Source organism: Zingiber officinale, chromosome 6A (assembly GCF_018446385.1).
Source record: "Zingiber officinale cultivar Zhangliang chromosome 6A, Zo_v1.1, whole genome shotgun sequence".
Lineage (NCBI taxonomy): Eukaryota > Viridiplantae > Streptophyta > Magnoliopsida > Zingiberales > Zingiberaceae > Zingiber > Zingiber officinale.
Window position 1 is genome coordinate 111,485,897 of NC_055997.1, and position 17,320 is coordinate 111,503,216.

Here is a 17,320-nt window from a genome sequence, read left to right on the forward strand (position 1 = left end):
TAGTTTTAATTATTAATTAAGCGTTAAAAATATTTTTTGTCTTGTTCATGTGTATGCATCTTTAGGATCTTGACTATAATTTCCTGTTAATTATTAAATTAAAAAAATATTCTGCTAAAGAAAAGACTCGGGCTTTGATTTTCCTAAACATTTTCAGGAAAAGCTTCTAAAAAAATTCCAAAGAAACTAGCTCCAGTGCGCGTAGAAAGTTCTCAACGCTGCAAAGCTGACTTCATAATCCATTGTGCAATTCCAATCACGAGCTGCCGACGCCCTCCTCTGCAGAACGGGCGTTCAGTACTTCAGTTACTCCCTCACGGGGATACACAACAAGTCATGAAGTCAAATAGAACCGTTCCTGGAGCGGATCCCCTGGGCAGCAGCTAACGGCATCCTAAGCTGCTATTAATCCTTCGAGACTTCCGCATTTAATTATTAAAACCCTTAATTAATCAATGAGGATTATGACAGCGAACCGAACGTTTGATAATGGAGATCGGAAGAAGAAAGCAAGAGAGAAAGGAACAGGGAAACGGGTCGTCTCTTTGCTTCCTCGTCGCTCCCTCTACCACCACACGAGGCGAGCAAGGGCGATCCGTTCGTGCTTTCTTCCCCGAGTTAGATCTCATCCTTGATCGAGCCGAGAGCCCTTTGGGTGCGATTCGAGGCGAAGTAAGGGAAGGGGGAGATGTTCAAGTTGCATCGTCACAGGTCCGACCGACTCGAGGAGAAGGTCCAGTTCAAGTTCTCCAGTCTGCAGGCTATCAAGGTCCCCTTCCTGTTCTCCTCTCACTCCTTGATCTGCTTCATTTGCGACAAAATTTGTGATCTCGATCTTCTTAAACTGCTCAATAATTCGTCGCATATGAATTAATACAGTACCTATTGGAAGATTTGGTAACATTTATAGTCCCAAAACCGAAGTATTTGGTTGAACTACATAGTACTTGACACTGCCTTAATGAATTGAGAAGCCCGTAAAATTATGGTATTAAAGATTATTTTTTTTCTCAATTGAAAGTGCACACAAATGGTTCAAATCAAGTAATCGAAGTATTGCTGGCATTTTTAATTGAATGGAAAGTTAGCTCAAACCTTGTTTTTTTATATTTGGTTACACAAACGTCACTGAACCATCACCCATATTTCAAATAGGACGTTTTTTTCCCCAATGAATCATGAAAGTACTGCACATGAACTTAACAGCAAGTGTAAGTATGTTCTCCAAATAACTTCATGAGACATTTGGATGTTCATACTAACACGATGATCATGTTGACGTGATGTGATTAGATGCTCAGTCAGTAACCTGTTTCTTGTGTTTTAAGTGTACCAATGGGATGGACTTGTTTAGTATATATTGCAAGTTTAAGGACTCAATTTAAACAAAAAATATAGCAACTTGTTTGAGTTTTAGACGATAAGTGAAGGGCCATCTATGTAACTAATTGTTTTATTTTATATGAATATAGTTGCAGTGGTGATGTTGAAAACTAGGAGTTGTTCGTGTCCTACCACAGGCTAGTGGTTAAGTTGCTTAATTAGTAGGTCATGGCAGTTGATTTCCACTAGTTCTAACATCTGAAGTCTTTTGGTTGTCTTCTTAATCGTACCTTTTCTCTTTGATTATTGTTTTAACTTAATAATCTAAACTCATTCATATTGCTTGTATATAAATTACTGAAGTAATGATATTTAGGGCTGCAAATGAACCAAGCGTTCGTGAACAAGCTTGGTGTTCGGCTTGGTAAGAACTTGTTTATGTTCGTTCAATATACACAAGATTAATTAAATAAACAAACTTGAATAGCTCGTTAAACTAAACAAACAAGCTTGAACACATATGTGTTCAGCTCGTTAACGTTCGTGAACAACGTTCGTAAATAGTGTTCACAAATCATATTCATTAATAAAACTTTTTTCAAGATGCAAAATAAATAATAAAATAAAATAAAATAAACAAATAAGTTTAAATTATCAAGTTTAATAACTAATCAAACAACTAAAGTTTTCAAACAATCAAACAGGCTTGAATTTGAGAGCTCGATAACATCTAAACAAACCAAGCTCAAGCCAAGCTCGAACCAAGCTCAAGCCAAGCTCGAACCAAACTCAAGCCAAGCTTGAATTGAGATCTCGATAACATCTAAACAAGCCAAGCTCAAGCCAAGTTTCAAACAAGATCAAGCTCATAAAAAATAAACCAAGCCAAGCTTGAACAATCATTTCAAAAACTTGGTTCATTTTAAGCTCGGCTCAGTTACCTTATCAAACAAACTTGAACACCCCAAATCTCGGCTTGGCTCGGCTCGTTCACCGCCCTAATGATATTGCCATAATTTTGTGCCATATACAGTTTACTGTCTATATTTAAGCTCAAGAAACTTGAGCATCTATATCATGAAACCAGCGTATCTTTGAATTAGAATTGTCGTAACTGCACACATATGTTAGTTCTAATATGCAAGTTTTCTCTATATTTTTTCTAGGATGATTTCCCATACTTTCATCTGTCCATTATATAAGTTGAGCATTTCCATTAAAATCCTGACTAATTAGAAGAAAGAAATATATAAATGTATTTCTTTATTCTTCATAACATTTTAGATTTGTGAAATCATGTATATTGTTACATGTTAATAATACAGGTACCTAGAGGATGGGACCGACTCATGCTCTCCATAATCCTAATGGAGTCTGGGAAAGTCCTCGCTAAAACTGGCAAAGCTACAGTAAGAAGTGGGAATTGCCAATGGACTGAAGCAGAGACTCTGTGGGTGTCTCAAGATGATGCATCCCAAGATCTTGAAAAATGCCAATTTAGGATTGTCGTTTCGCTGGTCTGACTCACTAATTGTATAATGTTTCCCTACACAGTTTATTTTGTCAATGTACATGGGTTATCTTAAGATCTTTAGTAAATACTGCACCCAATCTTTCAGTGACTAAGTTTAAGAACTCATATTTTCAGACTAACTTCTTGTGCAGGCTTCTTCTCGATCTGCTGTTCTTGGTGAGATCATCTTAAGACTAGCAGATTATTTGGGTAAAGAAGATTCTGGTCTTCTCTTCCTTCCTTTAAAGAAGTGTGATGCTGGAACTACTTTACAGGTAAAATGACTTGACATAAATTTTCATGATTTTATCATGTTAAAACACTGCAGAATTATTTTCCCTTGGGAACACAAGAATATTCATATCCTCAATTTTGTTTGAATGGACTGCAAAAATGTGTGGATATCATGCTATGCTGAAGGTGATAGACTGATTTTTTGGCCGCTCAATTCTCAGATCCAAATCAAACTTAAGCACTGGTTACATGTCTATTTCCAAGATTCGTTAGCTTTGCTCATTTTAAGCGTTGAGTAGTCCACTTGTCAAACTTCTGTGTAAATAAATAATATGGTTGTAGGAACTGATCTTTCATTACCACTCATCTTTGCTATTACTTCATATCCTTCCTTAAGAACTACTTCATTCCATGTCAGAAATCATCCAAAACAGTCATGTACATTCTTCATGCATTGCACATAAAATCAAAATGCATTCCAAAAAATAGAAAATAGAATAATAAATAGAATATAGAAAATTTGCAGAACCAAAATCTTTTATAGTTCCTTCATTATATTTCTACCAAAAAAGTAAGCCAGTTGGATACTAGATCTCAAAAGTATGAAAGTTCCCCTTGAGGTTGTTTGTATGACTAGTACTTTTAAATACCATTTCACTCTTCCTACTAGGATTGGAAATCCTCATGTTTCCAAAATAATTTCTGAGTCTTTTTACTCAAACTTGAAAGGGAAATGAAGGATCCATAAGTGATGCTAGTTGTGATAACTACGAGATAACAGTTGGAGCCCTGACCTCATCTACTTACCTTTCCAAAAACTTCCAAGTGATTAGCAAAACAATTCCTAAACAGACAACTTACCTCCTCTGGGGAACATTTAAATGCCACTGAACTTAACCCAATTTTGCAACTCCCACTAATCTTAGCTCAGCCTCACAGTTGTAAAACCTTTCACTACTATGTGAACTCTAGTAAACCAGATGAACAAATAACAAAATGAAGAACCGAGATGGGCAATACTCCTTTTTGCCAAATGACAAATTGCTTATAATAATTCTATTAACACGTGCACTAGTGTGTGTCCATTTTAAGTCACCTGAGTCTGAAGCTTGATGGACTACTTATTTCATTTCTTTAGCCATCTGTTTCTACCAGAGCAAGATCTGCACTGAGGTCAATAAGTATAATTTGAAGTACATGTAATGCATCTCTCAGACTAAAAGTGTACAATGAGATATAAGCACAAACACTCGACTCACTTAAAAACTCATCCAAGAATCTTCACATCCACTCCATAAACTCATATGAGAAAATTGATTCTAATGCTTATTTGATATCTTGACCTGTAAACTAACTGTAACATTTGCCTATTTATTTTTTTATTTTTTAACATGAACAATTTCAAGAAGAAACTTGGAAACTTGTTCTTGTGTTTATTTATAGCAATTTTAGTTGTCCAGAACTACTAGATGCCATTTTGTATACTTAAATGTTTGCTTCTACTTTGTGTCATTGTTTTTTTAAAGCTTATTTTCCTTTCTTCCCTTCTTCAAGTCATACAAAGTCAATGACTGTGATATGATGATATCTGAAGCCATGGTTGTTTGTGTGTGAAGCATTGACAATGACAATACTGTTCCTTTTTCCTATATTTCTGCAGGTTAAGATTCATTGTCCTACCCCAAAATCAAAATTCAGGTTCAATTGTTCTTTGGCTTGCAAATCCAGATTATGCTGAATATTCTATTCCTATACTATTGCTAACTTGTTTATTTGCTTTAGAATCACACAATCTTGGCAAGAAACCAATCTTCATTCTAAACATCAAGATAATATTGATTTGCTGGATAGCAAGCCAGATGGATCTGACCATAGATTCAATAGTAGTGTTAGAGATCCAAGTAACCAATTGAGCAATACTTATCCCGAGGAACCAGAGGATATGGTAAGCTTCTCATGCACATAGTTATTGTTGTCTTAAGAATTAGCTTTCTCCTACAAGTTTCAAGTTTCCATTTACTTTTTTATTTAATTTGGCAATATTGGACAAAAGTATGAGATAAATGCATCTCTATTGGTATGTGCTAGTTACTTTTACTTGTTAGCTATGCATATATTATTTGATATATCTTTATTATGAAGAATGAAAATTTATACCCCTACATTTGTTCCCCAGGCTTGAATAGTTGGTTCAATCTATGAAAATAATGTTCATTTAATTTGTTTGACTTCCACCATCAAATGAGACTTTGACCACGTTGTATAAATTTGGTTTCTTACTAGAAATGAGTTAGGATCTATAGTAGACGTGACCAAAAGCTTGGTAAAAAATTTAGCTTCACCCAATTCGTCAAATATTTCATCAGTCCGCAGAATCTCCATGAGTGATCACGCTTTTTGCAAAGTAATTCATATGTTGAAACTCACCAATCTTGTTATAAGAAGAAAATCAAAGTAACTTCTTGATTGTAAAGATGATTCTTGTAGCACCACCATTTAAATGCTGTTTTATAATCTTGTTCGATTAAAATCTTTTCTTTTCGTCTTTGTAAAATAGAATCAAAGTATAGTAGCAGCGGAAAAAGCAAAGACAATGACACGATCGGTTTTTTTTTACTTTGTTCATAGTTCAGCGACTACTACTCCAGGCTTGCGATCCTTGATCTCTTTGATTAGGCAATCCACTAAATGCTTTAATTGTACAGATATATGATACGAGCAGTTACAATGCAAATACATAAATAAAATATACTGACAACGAAGATTAAGTCTTAGGCGTAGGGTGTCGGATGGCCTCTCGGCGTAGTAGTAGCAAAACTTGCACGCGTAGCAACAACATAGACGAAGCAGTGAGTGTGACTGAAAATGAATGAAATGAATTCGTTGCTTTTCGACTTGGATCCTGAGGTCTTTATATAGGCACCGTTTGGTCGACTGAAAACACGTTCAGTCAACTGAACCAATCATCCGTCGACTGAACCTTCATGCCTTTCCATTTTTGCTTTGATCTGATCCGTTCGATCCCGTAAATCATGTGGTTCGATCTAGCTGATCAGTCGACTGAACCTAAATCTTCCTTTTCTGTGTTGATTCGATTTGATTTTTATCGTTACTAAAATTGGATTGGTTGATTAATTCAAGGTTTCGGTAGACTGATAACACTGTGTTTCCAAGTTTACAGAACAAGATTGTATTTGTGTCACGCTGGCCGGATCGATCGACTAAACCACCTGTTTGGTCAACCGAACCCTCGGTTTACTCAAACTTTGTTCAATCTGTAAAATAAAGTTAACACAATAACAATATCATAATAGTTCTGCAAAATAGAGTTAGACAGAGATATAATTAAATGAATAAGACCGTTAAGACTGTCTTGATCTCAACTTAGAAACTTTCTGTTTTCTTTAGTTGGATCAATACCTAAGGTTTGTTCCTACTAGGACACGACCTCACTGCACTCCCTCCAGGAGCTTACCTCAACTCACCTACCAAATATCGAGTCCTCCAGACTTGTTTGGACTTTACCGCTCAACATCGGATCGTTCTGCCAGAACTTCCACTTGATTCGATATCGGATCCTTCAGACCTATTGAATCCACCTGTTAGATGTCAGGTCCATTTTGACCCATTTGGACTTCCTGCCTGGTTCTTGACCATACATTTCTTGCTTAGTATCGGGTCCAACTGACCTACTAGGACTTTCCAAGTTGAGCATTTTGCACACTTGATTAATTTATCAAATAACAACAAGATTTAACTTGAACTTTTGATAACATCAAAATATAAGTTCGACTCCTTGCACCAACAACCATAACTAATTTGATCATTACATCTCTATAAAAATTGTTAAGATATCTTCACCTCACATGCCAAAAGGCAATAACTTCCATAATTCGAGACAAATGATTTCCTCACCATTAGATATAAAAAATGAAAACAAACAGATCAAGTAACATCCTACAGTTGCATCTAAAACACTTCAACTTGTATCAGTCTCCTTACACGTGTATCAGTCTTCTTCACATGAGTTGTAAATACATTGGTCATAAACCTCCTAGCTATTGTTTCCCTGACATGGTGGTTTCTTGCTCCCGTCATATTATCTGCACCTCTAAAGATAACTTTCTTTTTCCTTCAAAAGTTGGCTTTTGACTATTTCTCGGCATCTGAACCTCTCTGAGGCTATTGCCATATTTTAATACTAGTTTCACTTTGGTCAATGGAAATTTTCTTCTCTCTCTCTTGTATGATTTTTTTTTTCATAATCAATGTTTTTTGTGTCCATTTTGCAGGATACCTACTACTCAGCATCCGGATCACATCGTAGTACTGATTCAGGGGATAGCTTTGGAAGGACAGATTCTTCCCCCAAAAACAACATAAGTGGGGGAAAATATTCCAGAAGGCAAGATTCAACAGGTTCCCAGACTAGTGCAACTAATAGCACAAGTCCTATGCACGAACTTATAAGATCAAACCCTTCGTCTTTCAACTCTAGAACCTCAGGTTCCTCAGTACACCATAACATGTCCTCATGGGCATCGAATGATAAATTTACAGCAGCATCACTAAAGCCATCTGTTTCTTCAAAAGAACTTGTTGAGGCTGCTGAAGAGATCGAGGAACTCAATGACGAAGTTAAGATGTGGGAGAGACATTCTAGGCAGTTGAAGCTTGATCTTGAGAATTTAAAGAAGGAACTATCTGAGAAATCTAAGCATCAAGCAAACCTGGATAGGCAACTTTCAGCTGCATACAGTGAATGTAATTCTTTGCGGTTAGAAGTTGAACAACTGAAAGCTGCACTGCAGAAGTCGACATCGAAAGATTCAGATATTAGAGTTGTGAAAAGCGAAGATATGCTTCATCATGCACAGAAGGAGCTGGAGGATGAGCTAAAGTTTCAGAAAGACACCAATTCTAATTTAACTCATCAGTTGAGGAAAACACAAGAATCAAACATTGAGCTTGTTTCTGTCCTTCAAGAATTAGAAGAAATTATAGAGAAACAGAGGCTGGAGATAGCTGACCTTTCTCAACAGAACCACATTGATGAAGATGAACAAGACGAGAATAGAAAATCTATCCACAATCAGATTGCATGGGAGAGAGAATTAGCACAGAAAGAAGGAGAAATTCTTGTCCTGGAGGAGAAGTTATCCAACATTGTGAAGAATAGGGAGCAGAATGGAAACTATTCTGATCAAATACGAGAAATTGAGGTCCTTAAAGCTAAAGTAAATGATCTAGAGAAGGATTGTGCTGAGCTTACTGATGAAAACCTAGATCTTATATTCAAGTTGAAGGAATTGAGCAAGGAGACTGTAAATGAGCCTCAAAATATAGAAAAGAAAATTAGTGTCGATGGTATTAATGAAGATGGTCTTCTGTCTCTATTGTTGCTGAAGGAACAAGAGATAGCTAGACTCCAACAATCTAACAGCGAGCTAGAAGATCTTATTTCCATAGTCCAGGATGAGAAATCTCGAATGGAGGAAGATTTGACTTCCCTACGGAAAGAATGTATGGATACTACAAAACACTTGCAAGATGTGGAGCATGATTTGCAAGTGCTGACAAGTAGCATAGAATTGCATTCTTCTGCTAATAAGTCTTTTGAAAGAAGTTCAATGGAACTTGAAAGAAACAAAAATGAGTTAGAGTTGCACGTAACTCAGCTAAAAGAAGAAAATGTTGAGCTGTCAGAACTTGTATCTGCTTTAGAATCCCAACTAAGATACATAAAAAATGAGAAAGAATCCATCCGGATGGACCTAGAAGGTACAAGCTCACTTGCTGATTTGAAGAATGAAGTTGAACATCAAAAGGTAGAAATGGACTTGCAGAAAGCAGAACTAAAACAAAAGCTACAAGAGACTGAAAACCGCTTATTGGAAGTGTTAGAGGAGTCTGATCTATTGAGTAGATCAAATACAAAACTGCAGGTTACAATTGAAAGTCTTACTGAAGAGTGCAGTACTCTTCACAAACTAACCGAAGAGTTAAAGAGGCAGGAGATAGAGTTGCATCGACAGGTTACACTTCTCAAAATTGAATTGGATGAAAAAAGAAATGATTTCTATAAGCAAGTTGAACTACTAGAACTGAAGATCGCTTTGATTCAAGAAGACACTAGAACAAAGGAGAAATCACTGCTGTCCCAACTCAAGCAAATTGTTGAAGATCACAAAGAACATGGAGAAAGAATAGGGGATACATACATTTTGCTAAATAAGATTGAACTAGAGAAAACAATTGAAGTAGAAAATCTTGAGAATGAGATAGCTAACCTGACTGCACAGAAGTCCTCAAACCATGGTGACCTAGAAAAAATAGCATCAGATGCAGTGCAAGAGGTGTCTGTCTTACGTTCAGATAAATCTAAACTTGAATGGAATCTTCTGGAAGCCAATTCAAAAATAAAACTGTACGAGACTGACTTGCTGAATCTGCATCAAGAGTCTGAGGATAAGATAGCAGGATTAGTAGTTTTACTTAATGCTTCAAAGCAGAGTGAGGAAATGCTAATGGATGATATAGAGCGTATTCACCAAGCAATTGACAGTGTCAAGTATAGTGAAGAGAAACATAGGCATATGGAGAATAATGGAGAATTGATTGATAAAGCTTCTCAAGTAGTTGAAGGGATTCCCATGTCAGAAGTTCAAATTAATAAATTAGTTCATATTCAGAATTCTGTCTTAGACCTTAAAAACACTTTTGATGATGCAAACTTGGAAAACCGAAGGTTGGAAGGTTTGTTGAAGTCATTGTCGAAAGAATATGAAGAACTGAAGAGTGAGAAAGAGTCCTTGACAGAGAGAGTGACCAACATGCAGGAGGCTATATCTGACAGTGAAGAGGATAGGCACAACAGGGTTGTGTTGCAAGAAAAAGTTTTGTTATTAGAAAATGAGCTGTCGCTAAAAGTAGCATCATGCGCTCAGGAGCCAGAGTTGAAGAAGGAACTTGATCTGATGAAGCAGACAAATAGTGAATATGAAATAAAGATTCAAAGTCTTGAGCAGGGAAATCATTATTTGATGAATAAAATGGAGACAGCGGAGAAGGAACTTGTGCTGCAAAGAACATCAAACAAGGAGGAGAAAGTGAATACTTCTTAACCATTTTTTTTCTTTTTCTATCCTATATGCAATCATATATGAGTGACATTACAAAATCATTTTGATGTACCAGGAAGTTAATCATGATCCAGAGATTTTAATTGAAGCTGAAACTGAGGATGTGGATGCATATAGAATGGATCAAGTGCAACTTAAAAGGTATGCATGTAAAGTATTTGGACTTCAGAAGGATTTACTCATCTTGAGAAGTTTTCTTTATCATGTCTCTGCACCGAGTTATCCCTCATCATTTGTTTACCGAGGTGGATGAGCAGGAGGAGAGAGGAGGAAGAGAAACAAAGGAACACGTTGTACACACAAAAAATATCATCCATGTCCATTCTCTCTACCCTCTTACCTCCTTTAATCCACCCAAGTAAATAAAACACCAAAGTGCATACTAATACCACAACAGACGTTATATTATTGTCGAAGATAGTCTGAAATGTGCCTGCCTGGATCCAGGGAAGAGACCATTTCCCCTTCCCTAAACCCCTCCCCTAACTGACTGAAAAAAGATTTTAAAACTAGGACAAAAGATGATCAGGGTACTATGTCGCAATGATCATTTGTGGGGGCACAGTTTGAGAGTGTATTCTATATATAAATGGGTCTCATTTCCTTCAGTCAGAATTCAGTTGAATAATGGAGCCCTCAACTTGACCTTAGAAAGGGCAAAATTGCAGATGAGGGTATCCTTGTTCATTCTCCATTCAAACTGCAAAGTCATTTAGTGGCAAGGCATAACTCAACTTCCTGAAAGAAATTATTCTTTATTTTCTATGAATTGTTTACAGAGTCATCTCGGAGAAGCAAGCAGGCCAATCCAACGTTCTTGACAAGAAAGTAAATGACAACTGTGATAGAATTTCAGCTTTAGAGACGGAGCTAAAAGAGATGAGAGAACGGTACCTTCACATCAGTCTCCAATATGCCCAAGTGGAAGCTCAGCGCGAAGAACTAGTAATGCAGCTTAAATCTGTGAAAAGGGAGAAGAGGTGGTTCTCATGAAACTGGTTCAAATTCTTTTTCCTGTAATTCATATATATATATTCTTCTTTTTGTTATCATTCATTGCCGCAGAAAAATAATGATCACTTCTTTATTAAATTATCATGAGAATGTAAGCAGTATCTTGAATCAAAATTAATAATCTTTATGGTCACCGAAAATCTATACATGAATTGTTATAATCTTAGGAAGTCTTGTTTTCTTGTTTCTCTATGCTTAACATAAGATATCATCCACTGAAAAATGTTTACCGACTTGCTTATTAAGTTCTAGCAACAACTGATCGAATCAAGCTTTATCGTCTCAACATGTGTGTGAACTGTGATGCTAATCATGTTTAATAAAATTTATCCATTATTATTTATCATGTAATATGATTTTTAAAATTTTCACGTATTTTATTTTTTCATTGATGAATTTAAGCATAACTAGATGGTGAAGAAGACACCTTGTACCAAGGGCTCTAAAGTAGTGATGATAATGGGTTGGACTCGGATTAGGTTTCATATTCTCCGTTTCGATATTCATTGGGGATCAGATATCTATCCTCACATTCATATCTATTAAAGGTCGAATATTTTTTATATTAATAATTTTTCTTTTTTCATCCAATTATCATCATTCGGATATTGGTAGTTCCTTCGTACACTCTTCTATTCGGATCAGATATCAAATATTTCATCGAATTCAGAAGAAATTATCATCCTTTACTCTAAAACCTACTTTACGGAGAGAGGAGATGATAGGGGAGGACAATCTCCATTATTTATGGATCCTTCCGTGCAACTTTCAATTTCAAGCTTCAGCAATATTTCAAATAGCAAAATGCACACTTTTAATGATTAGCAAAGTAAGCAAACACACCGACGAAGGACACAAGAAATATAATACAAGTTGTTCCTCGTAGACACAAGAATAGGTAGGCATGTATAGATAGCTAATTGTCTTACACCAGCCTCTTGGCGATCGCGTAGAGTCGAGTCCTTCCTCCATGTCAGGCGTTGGTTAGGAGGAAGCTTCCCTGATCGCTACCCTTCGAAGAACAACAAGCTCATGCTCAGCGCGAGCTTGTAATCGGGGTTTTGCGCAGATCCAACCGATGCCATTGCAGTTGACATCAACAACAACACACCCCAAACTACAACGCAAATCCTCGCCATCGACATTTTATCCTCAAATCTCACATCAATTTTAGGTCTTGTTAATAGGTATTTATAAAAAAAACAAAAAAAGGACTTGGCTGGACCTTGCCAAAAAAGTGAAGTCTAGCCGGTTATACAATTTAAAATTGAAATATTATATATGTATATATATAATTCTTGGTAACTCAAATTAACATATATCTCTCGCTTTCGCCTAAATACAAACAAGTACACAATTGCTTCCCTTTAATATTGTTTTCATAATATTATTTTGGTTAGTATATGGGAAGTGGGAAGTGTTCTTATAGTTATATATTTGACTAAATTATTTTGATGAGTGTCATTTAATGTTGTTATATGTGGCCGGGATCATCTGAGACTGTGACTGAGGACTAAACTTACATGATCTGATGGGGGTAGAGTCAGTTGGGGATTGTTTGGCATATATGTCAGGGCTATATGTAGAGACTGAGCATGGATAACCTGAGCATAAGGTAGTCGTCCGAGAACTAGTTAAAACCCTGGCTTGGGGCTTAGCCCTAAGGACCCAACCTATCTATGACTGACAAGGAATTATACGGAGGGTGAAGTGGGGAAGCTAAACCACTACCTCCCATTGACTGTTGACTGCCACGTCCTCTTAACCATTGACTTTCTGGCATTATCGAGTCCCCGATTTAGCATCGTATCACAAGCCTCTCCTCTAAGTATAGTCGAAGGAGGTGTAACTGACTTACTGGACTCAAGCTCTAGTCTCATTTACTTCTCCTCCCGAACCGAATGCTTGATGTGCTCAAGAATGAGGCATGTGTAGGGTAAGGCGAAGATTGAGGAGGGTATTGTATCAGAGAAAACACCCAGCTTGTTAATAAGTAGTTACGAGAGTCATGCTTGCTTATAACTCACGTTGCGACGAGAGTCTGACATACTGACCGAGAGGTAGTTAGTCACGAGAGCCATTCTCGCTTACAACTCACCCTAGGCCGAGAGTCTGGAACTTGACCGAGAGGTCGTTGGTCGTGCGAGCCCTACTCGCTTATAACTCGCATTGGGATGAGAGTCTGGAAGCTAACCAAGAGGTCATTGGTCGCGAGAGCCTTGCTCACTTATAACTTGCACTGAGGAGAGAGTCTGGAACCTGACCAAGAGGTCGTTGGTCGCGAGAACCTTGCTCGCTTATAACTCGCACTAGGACGAGAGTCTGGAACCTGACCGAGAGGTCGTTGGTCGCGAGAGTGCTGCTCGCTTATAATCGCACTGGGATGAGAGTCAGGAACCCGACCAAGAGGTCGTTGGTCGCAAAAGCCCTGCTCGCTTGTAACTTGCACTGGGGTGAGAGTCTGGAACCTGACTGAGAGCTTATTGGTTATGAGAGCTTTGCTCACTTATAACTTGGACTGGGCCAAAATCTGAAACCAGACCGAGAGGTCGTTGGTCACGAGAGCCTTGCTCGCTTATAACTCACACTGGGGTGAGAGTCTGGAACCTGACTGAGAGGTCGTTGGCTGCGAGAGCCCTGCTCGCTTATAACTCGCACTAGGATGAGAGTCTGGAACCCGACTGAGAGGTTATTGGTCATGAGAGCCCTGCTCGCTTATAACTTACATTGGGACAAGAGTCTGGAACCTGACCGAGAGGTGTTGGCTGCGAGAGTTTTGCTTGCTTATAACTCGCAATGGGCTAGAGTCTGGAACCTGACCAAGAGGTCGTTGGTCACGAGAGTCTTGCTCGCTTATAACTCGCACTGGGGAAAGAGTCTGGAACCAGATCGAGAGGTCATTGGTCATGAGAGCCCTACTCGTTTATAACTCGCACTAGGTGAGAGTTTGGAATATGACTGAGAGGCCATTGGTTGAAAGAGCCCTGCTCGCTTGTAACTTGCATTGGGGTCAGAGTCTAGAACCTAACTGAGAGGTTGTTCATCGCGAGAGCCTTGCCAACTTATAACTCACATTGGGGTGAGAGCCTGGAACCTGACTGAGAGGTCGTTGGCCGCAACAGCCATGCTCACTTATAACTTGTACTGGGCGAGAATATGGAACCTAACCAAGAGGTTATTGGTCGCAAGAGCCCTGCTTGCTTATAACTCGCACTAGGGCGAGAGTCTGGATCCTGACCGAGAGGTCATTGATAGTGAGAGTCCTGCTCGCTTATAACTCGCACTGAGGCTAGAGTCTAGAACTTGACCGAGAGGTCATTGGTCGTGAGAGCCTTGCTCACTTATAACTCATACTGGGGGTGAGAGTTTGGAACTTGACCAAGAGGTCATTGGTCACGAGAGCCTTGCTCGCTTATAACTCGCACTAGGGCGAGAGTCTGGATCCTGACCGAGAGGTCGTTGATAGTGAGAGCCCTGCTCGCTTATAACTCGCACTGAGGCTAGAGTCTAGAACTTGACCGAGAGGTCGTTGGTTGCGAGAGCCTTGCTCACTTATAACTCATACTGGGGGTGAGAGTTTGGAACTTGACCAAGAGGTCATTGGTCGCGAAAGCCTTGCTCGCTTATAACTCGCACTAGGGGGAGTGTCTGGAACCTGACCAAGAGGTGGTTGGCCGTGAGAGCCATGGTCGCTTATAATTCTCATTGGGGAGAGAGTTTGGAACCTGATCGAGAGATTGTTGGTCGCGAGAGCCCTGCTCACTTATAACTCGCACTGAGCGAGAGTTTAGAAAGTCGATCGGGAGGTTGATGGTTGCGAGAGCCCTGCTAGCTTAAAACTCGCACTGTGGCGAGAGTGTGGAAAGCCAACCAAGAGGTCGATGGTCACGAGAGCCTTACTCACTTATAACTCACAGTGGGGCGAGAGTTTGGAAAGCCGACCGAGAGGACGATGGTCACGAGAGCCTTGCTCTCTTATAACTTGCACTGGGGAGAGAGTCTAGAATGTCGACTGAGAGGTCGAGGTTGTGAGAGCTCTGCTCACTTATAACTTGCATTGGGGTGAGAGTATGGAAAGCCGACCAGGAGGTTATTGGTCGTGAGAGTCATGCTCGCTTATAACTCGCACATGGATGAGAGTCTAGAACTTGACTGAAATGTCATTGGTCGTGAGAGTCATGCTCGCTTATAACTCGCACTGGGACGAGAGTTTGGAACCTGACCGAGACGTCGTTGGTCGCATGAGCACTACTCTCTTAAACTCGCACTGGGGTGAGAGTTTGAAAAGCCGACCGGGAGGTCGATGGTCGCGAGAGCCCTGCTCTCTTATAACTCGCATTGAGGCGAGAGTATGGAAAGGCGACCAAGAGGTCGATGGTCGCGAGAGCCCTATTTACTTATAACTCACACCGGGGCAAGAATTTATAAAGCTAACATAGAGGTTGATGGTCGCGAGAGCCCTGCTCGCTTACAATTCGCACTGGGTGAGAATCTGGAAAGTTGGCCGAGAGGTTGAGGTCGCGAGAGCCCTACTCACTTATAACTCGCACTGGGGCGAAAGTCTGGAAAGTTGACCAGGAGGTCTTTGGCGATAATTCAGTCCGAGATTGGTGGCAATACTCTGGTTCGAAACCAGTGGTGATACTCCAGTTCGAGATTAGTGGCGATATTCCAGTCTGAGACCAGTGGTGATACTCCAGTTTGAGACCGGTGGTGATACTCCAGTCCGAGACCGATGGTGATATTTTGATTCGAGACCGGTGGCGATACTTCGATTTGAGATCAGTTGCGATACTCCGATCCGAGATCAGTGGCGATACTCCAGTCCAAGACCAGTGGCGATACTCTGGTCCGAGATCAGTGGCGATACTCTGGTCAGAGACCAGTGGCGATAATCTGGTCTGAGACCAGTGGCGATACTTTGGTCCGAGACCAGTGGCGATACTCTGGTCCGAGACCATGGGTGATATTTTGGTCCGAGACTAGTGGCGACAGTTTGACCCTGAACAGGGGAGGTTGATCCTTGATATCAATGAATGCGAAGACTATGACAATGACTGAGCAGAGCCCATGGCACACCTGAACAAGGAGCTGAGCTCCAAGTCCCTGATCGGAGAATAAGGCCCTTAGCTCATAATTGGAGAACGAGACCCCTAGATCATGATCTGAAAGTTATGTCCCTAGTGTCTGATCAAAGATATAGGACCCTAGTCTCTGGTCATGGAACTAGACTCTTACTCTCTTATCGGAGAGCTATAGTAGACCATGTGACCATAAAGAGGGAGCAAAGCCCGTAGCGTACTTGACCTAGGAGCTATGTTGCCCAGCTGAGGATCTGTCTTGATCCCTCGACTCCAGAATACCTGTGGAGTTAGGGAAAAAATATAATGGAACAACTAACCTATCAGCTAGCTGGAGCTCTAAGCCAATCCCTCGAATCTCGAATACCTATAGAGTGAGGGGAGAAGATAATATGTTCGTCAGAATCCTTCAGCACTGTGATAATGGTAAAGAACTTTCCGACAAAGCCCGTGAGTTGGGTGGGAAAGAAGCCTGTGAGCCTAGCGGAGAGTGGGACAAGTGCTAACTGAGCAACAAGTGTTAGGTAGAGCGGCGAGTGAGATGCGAATGGTGAGTGCCGAGTAGAGCAGCGAGTGAGGCGAGTGTGAGTGCCGGGCAGAGGAGCAAACCCGACCGACTAGTCGTTGTGCTTGACCGAGAGGTTGTTGGTTGCGACAGCTATACTCGTTTATAACTCACACTGGGGAAAGAGTCTAGAAAGCTTATCGGGTGGTCATTGGTCTGATCCAAGAAAACATGCCCACAGACTTTATCCCCGTGACCCTTGGGGAATCAGGTGAACATGACTTCTACCGCATAATTAGATGTTGGCTAAATTTGAACCTCACTCCCATTTTGATGCTGGAATGAGGTGCCAGATCTTGACAAACTTTTCCCGTTGCCACCTAGTCCTTTTCCCAATACAGCCGCATGGAATTGTCAGTCGTCGAGGTATGGTGCCATTGACCTCGTATCAGTCTCATGATTTCCTTGTCTCTTCCATCATAAATGTCGTTTCATAGGAAGCTGACAC

The 17,320-nt window shown here is 39.9% G+C and overlaps 1 protein-coding gene across 3 annotated transcripts; it reads left to right on the forward strand.

Moving 5' to 3' along the window:
- The first annotated feature begins 462 nt into the window (after nucleotides 1-462).
- On the forward strand, nucleotides 463-11,359 carry LOC121997443 (early endosome antigen 1-like). 3 transcript variants are annotated; one of them, XM_042551847.1, is made up of 8 exons: nucleotides 463-769; nucleotides 2,649-2,840; nucleotides 2,989-3,111; nucleotides 4,731-4,768; nucleotides 4,853-5,015; nucleotides 7,363-10,179; nucleotides 10,268-10,353; nucleotides 10,992-11,359. In XM_042551847.1, exons 1-8 carry the CDS (start codon nucleotides 689-691, stop codon nucleotides 11,203-11,205), a joined length of 3,714 nt encoding a protein of 1,237 aa, XP_042407781.1. In that variant the 5' UTR covers nucleotides 463-688; the 3' UTR covers nucleotides 11,206-11,359. The 3 variants fall into 3 exon arrangements, with proteins under 3 accessions (XP_042407781.1, XP_042407782.1, XP_042407783.1); XM_042551848.1 differs by lacking the exon at nucleotides 463-769 and having other exon boundaries at nucleotides 2,655-2,856; XM_042551849.1 differs by lacking the exon at nucleotides 463-769 and having other exon boundaries at nucleotides 2,716-2,891.
- The last annotated feature ends 5,961 nt before the right edge of the window (nucleotides 11,360-17,320 follow it).

What these genes read in the sequence shown, in the direction of transcription:
- LOC121997443 (XM_042551847.1), top strand. Translation starts at nt 689, where the DNA reads ATGTTCAAGTTGCATCGTCACAGGTCCGACCGACTCGAGGAGAAGGTC. An exon ending in TTAGGATTGTCGTTTCGCTG is followed by an intron (nt 2,841 to 2,988) that starts GTCTGACTCACT and finishes CTTCTTGTGCAG; the next exon opens with GCTTCTTCTCGATCTGCTGT. An exon ending in CCGAGGAACCAGAGGATATG is followed by an intron (nt 5,016 to 7,362) that starts GTAAGCTTCTCA and finishes TCCATTTTGCAG; the next exon opens with GATACCTACTACTCAGCATC.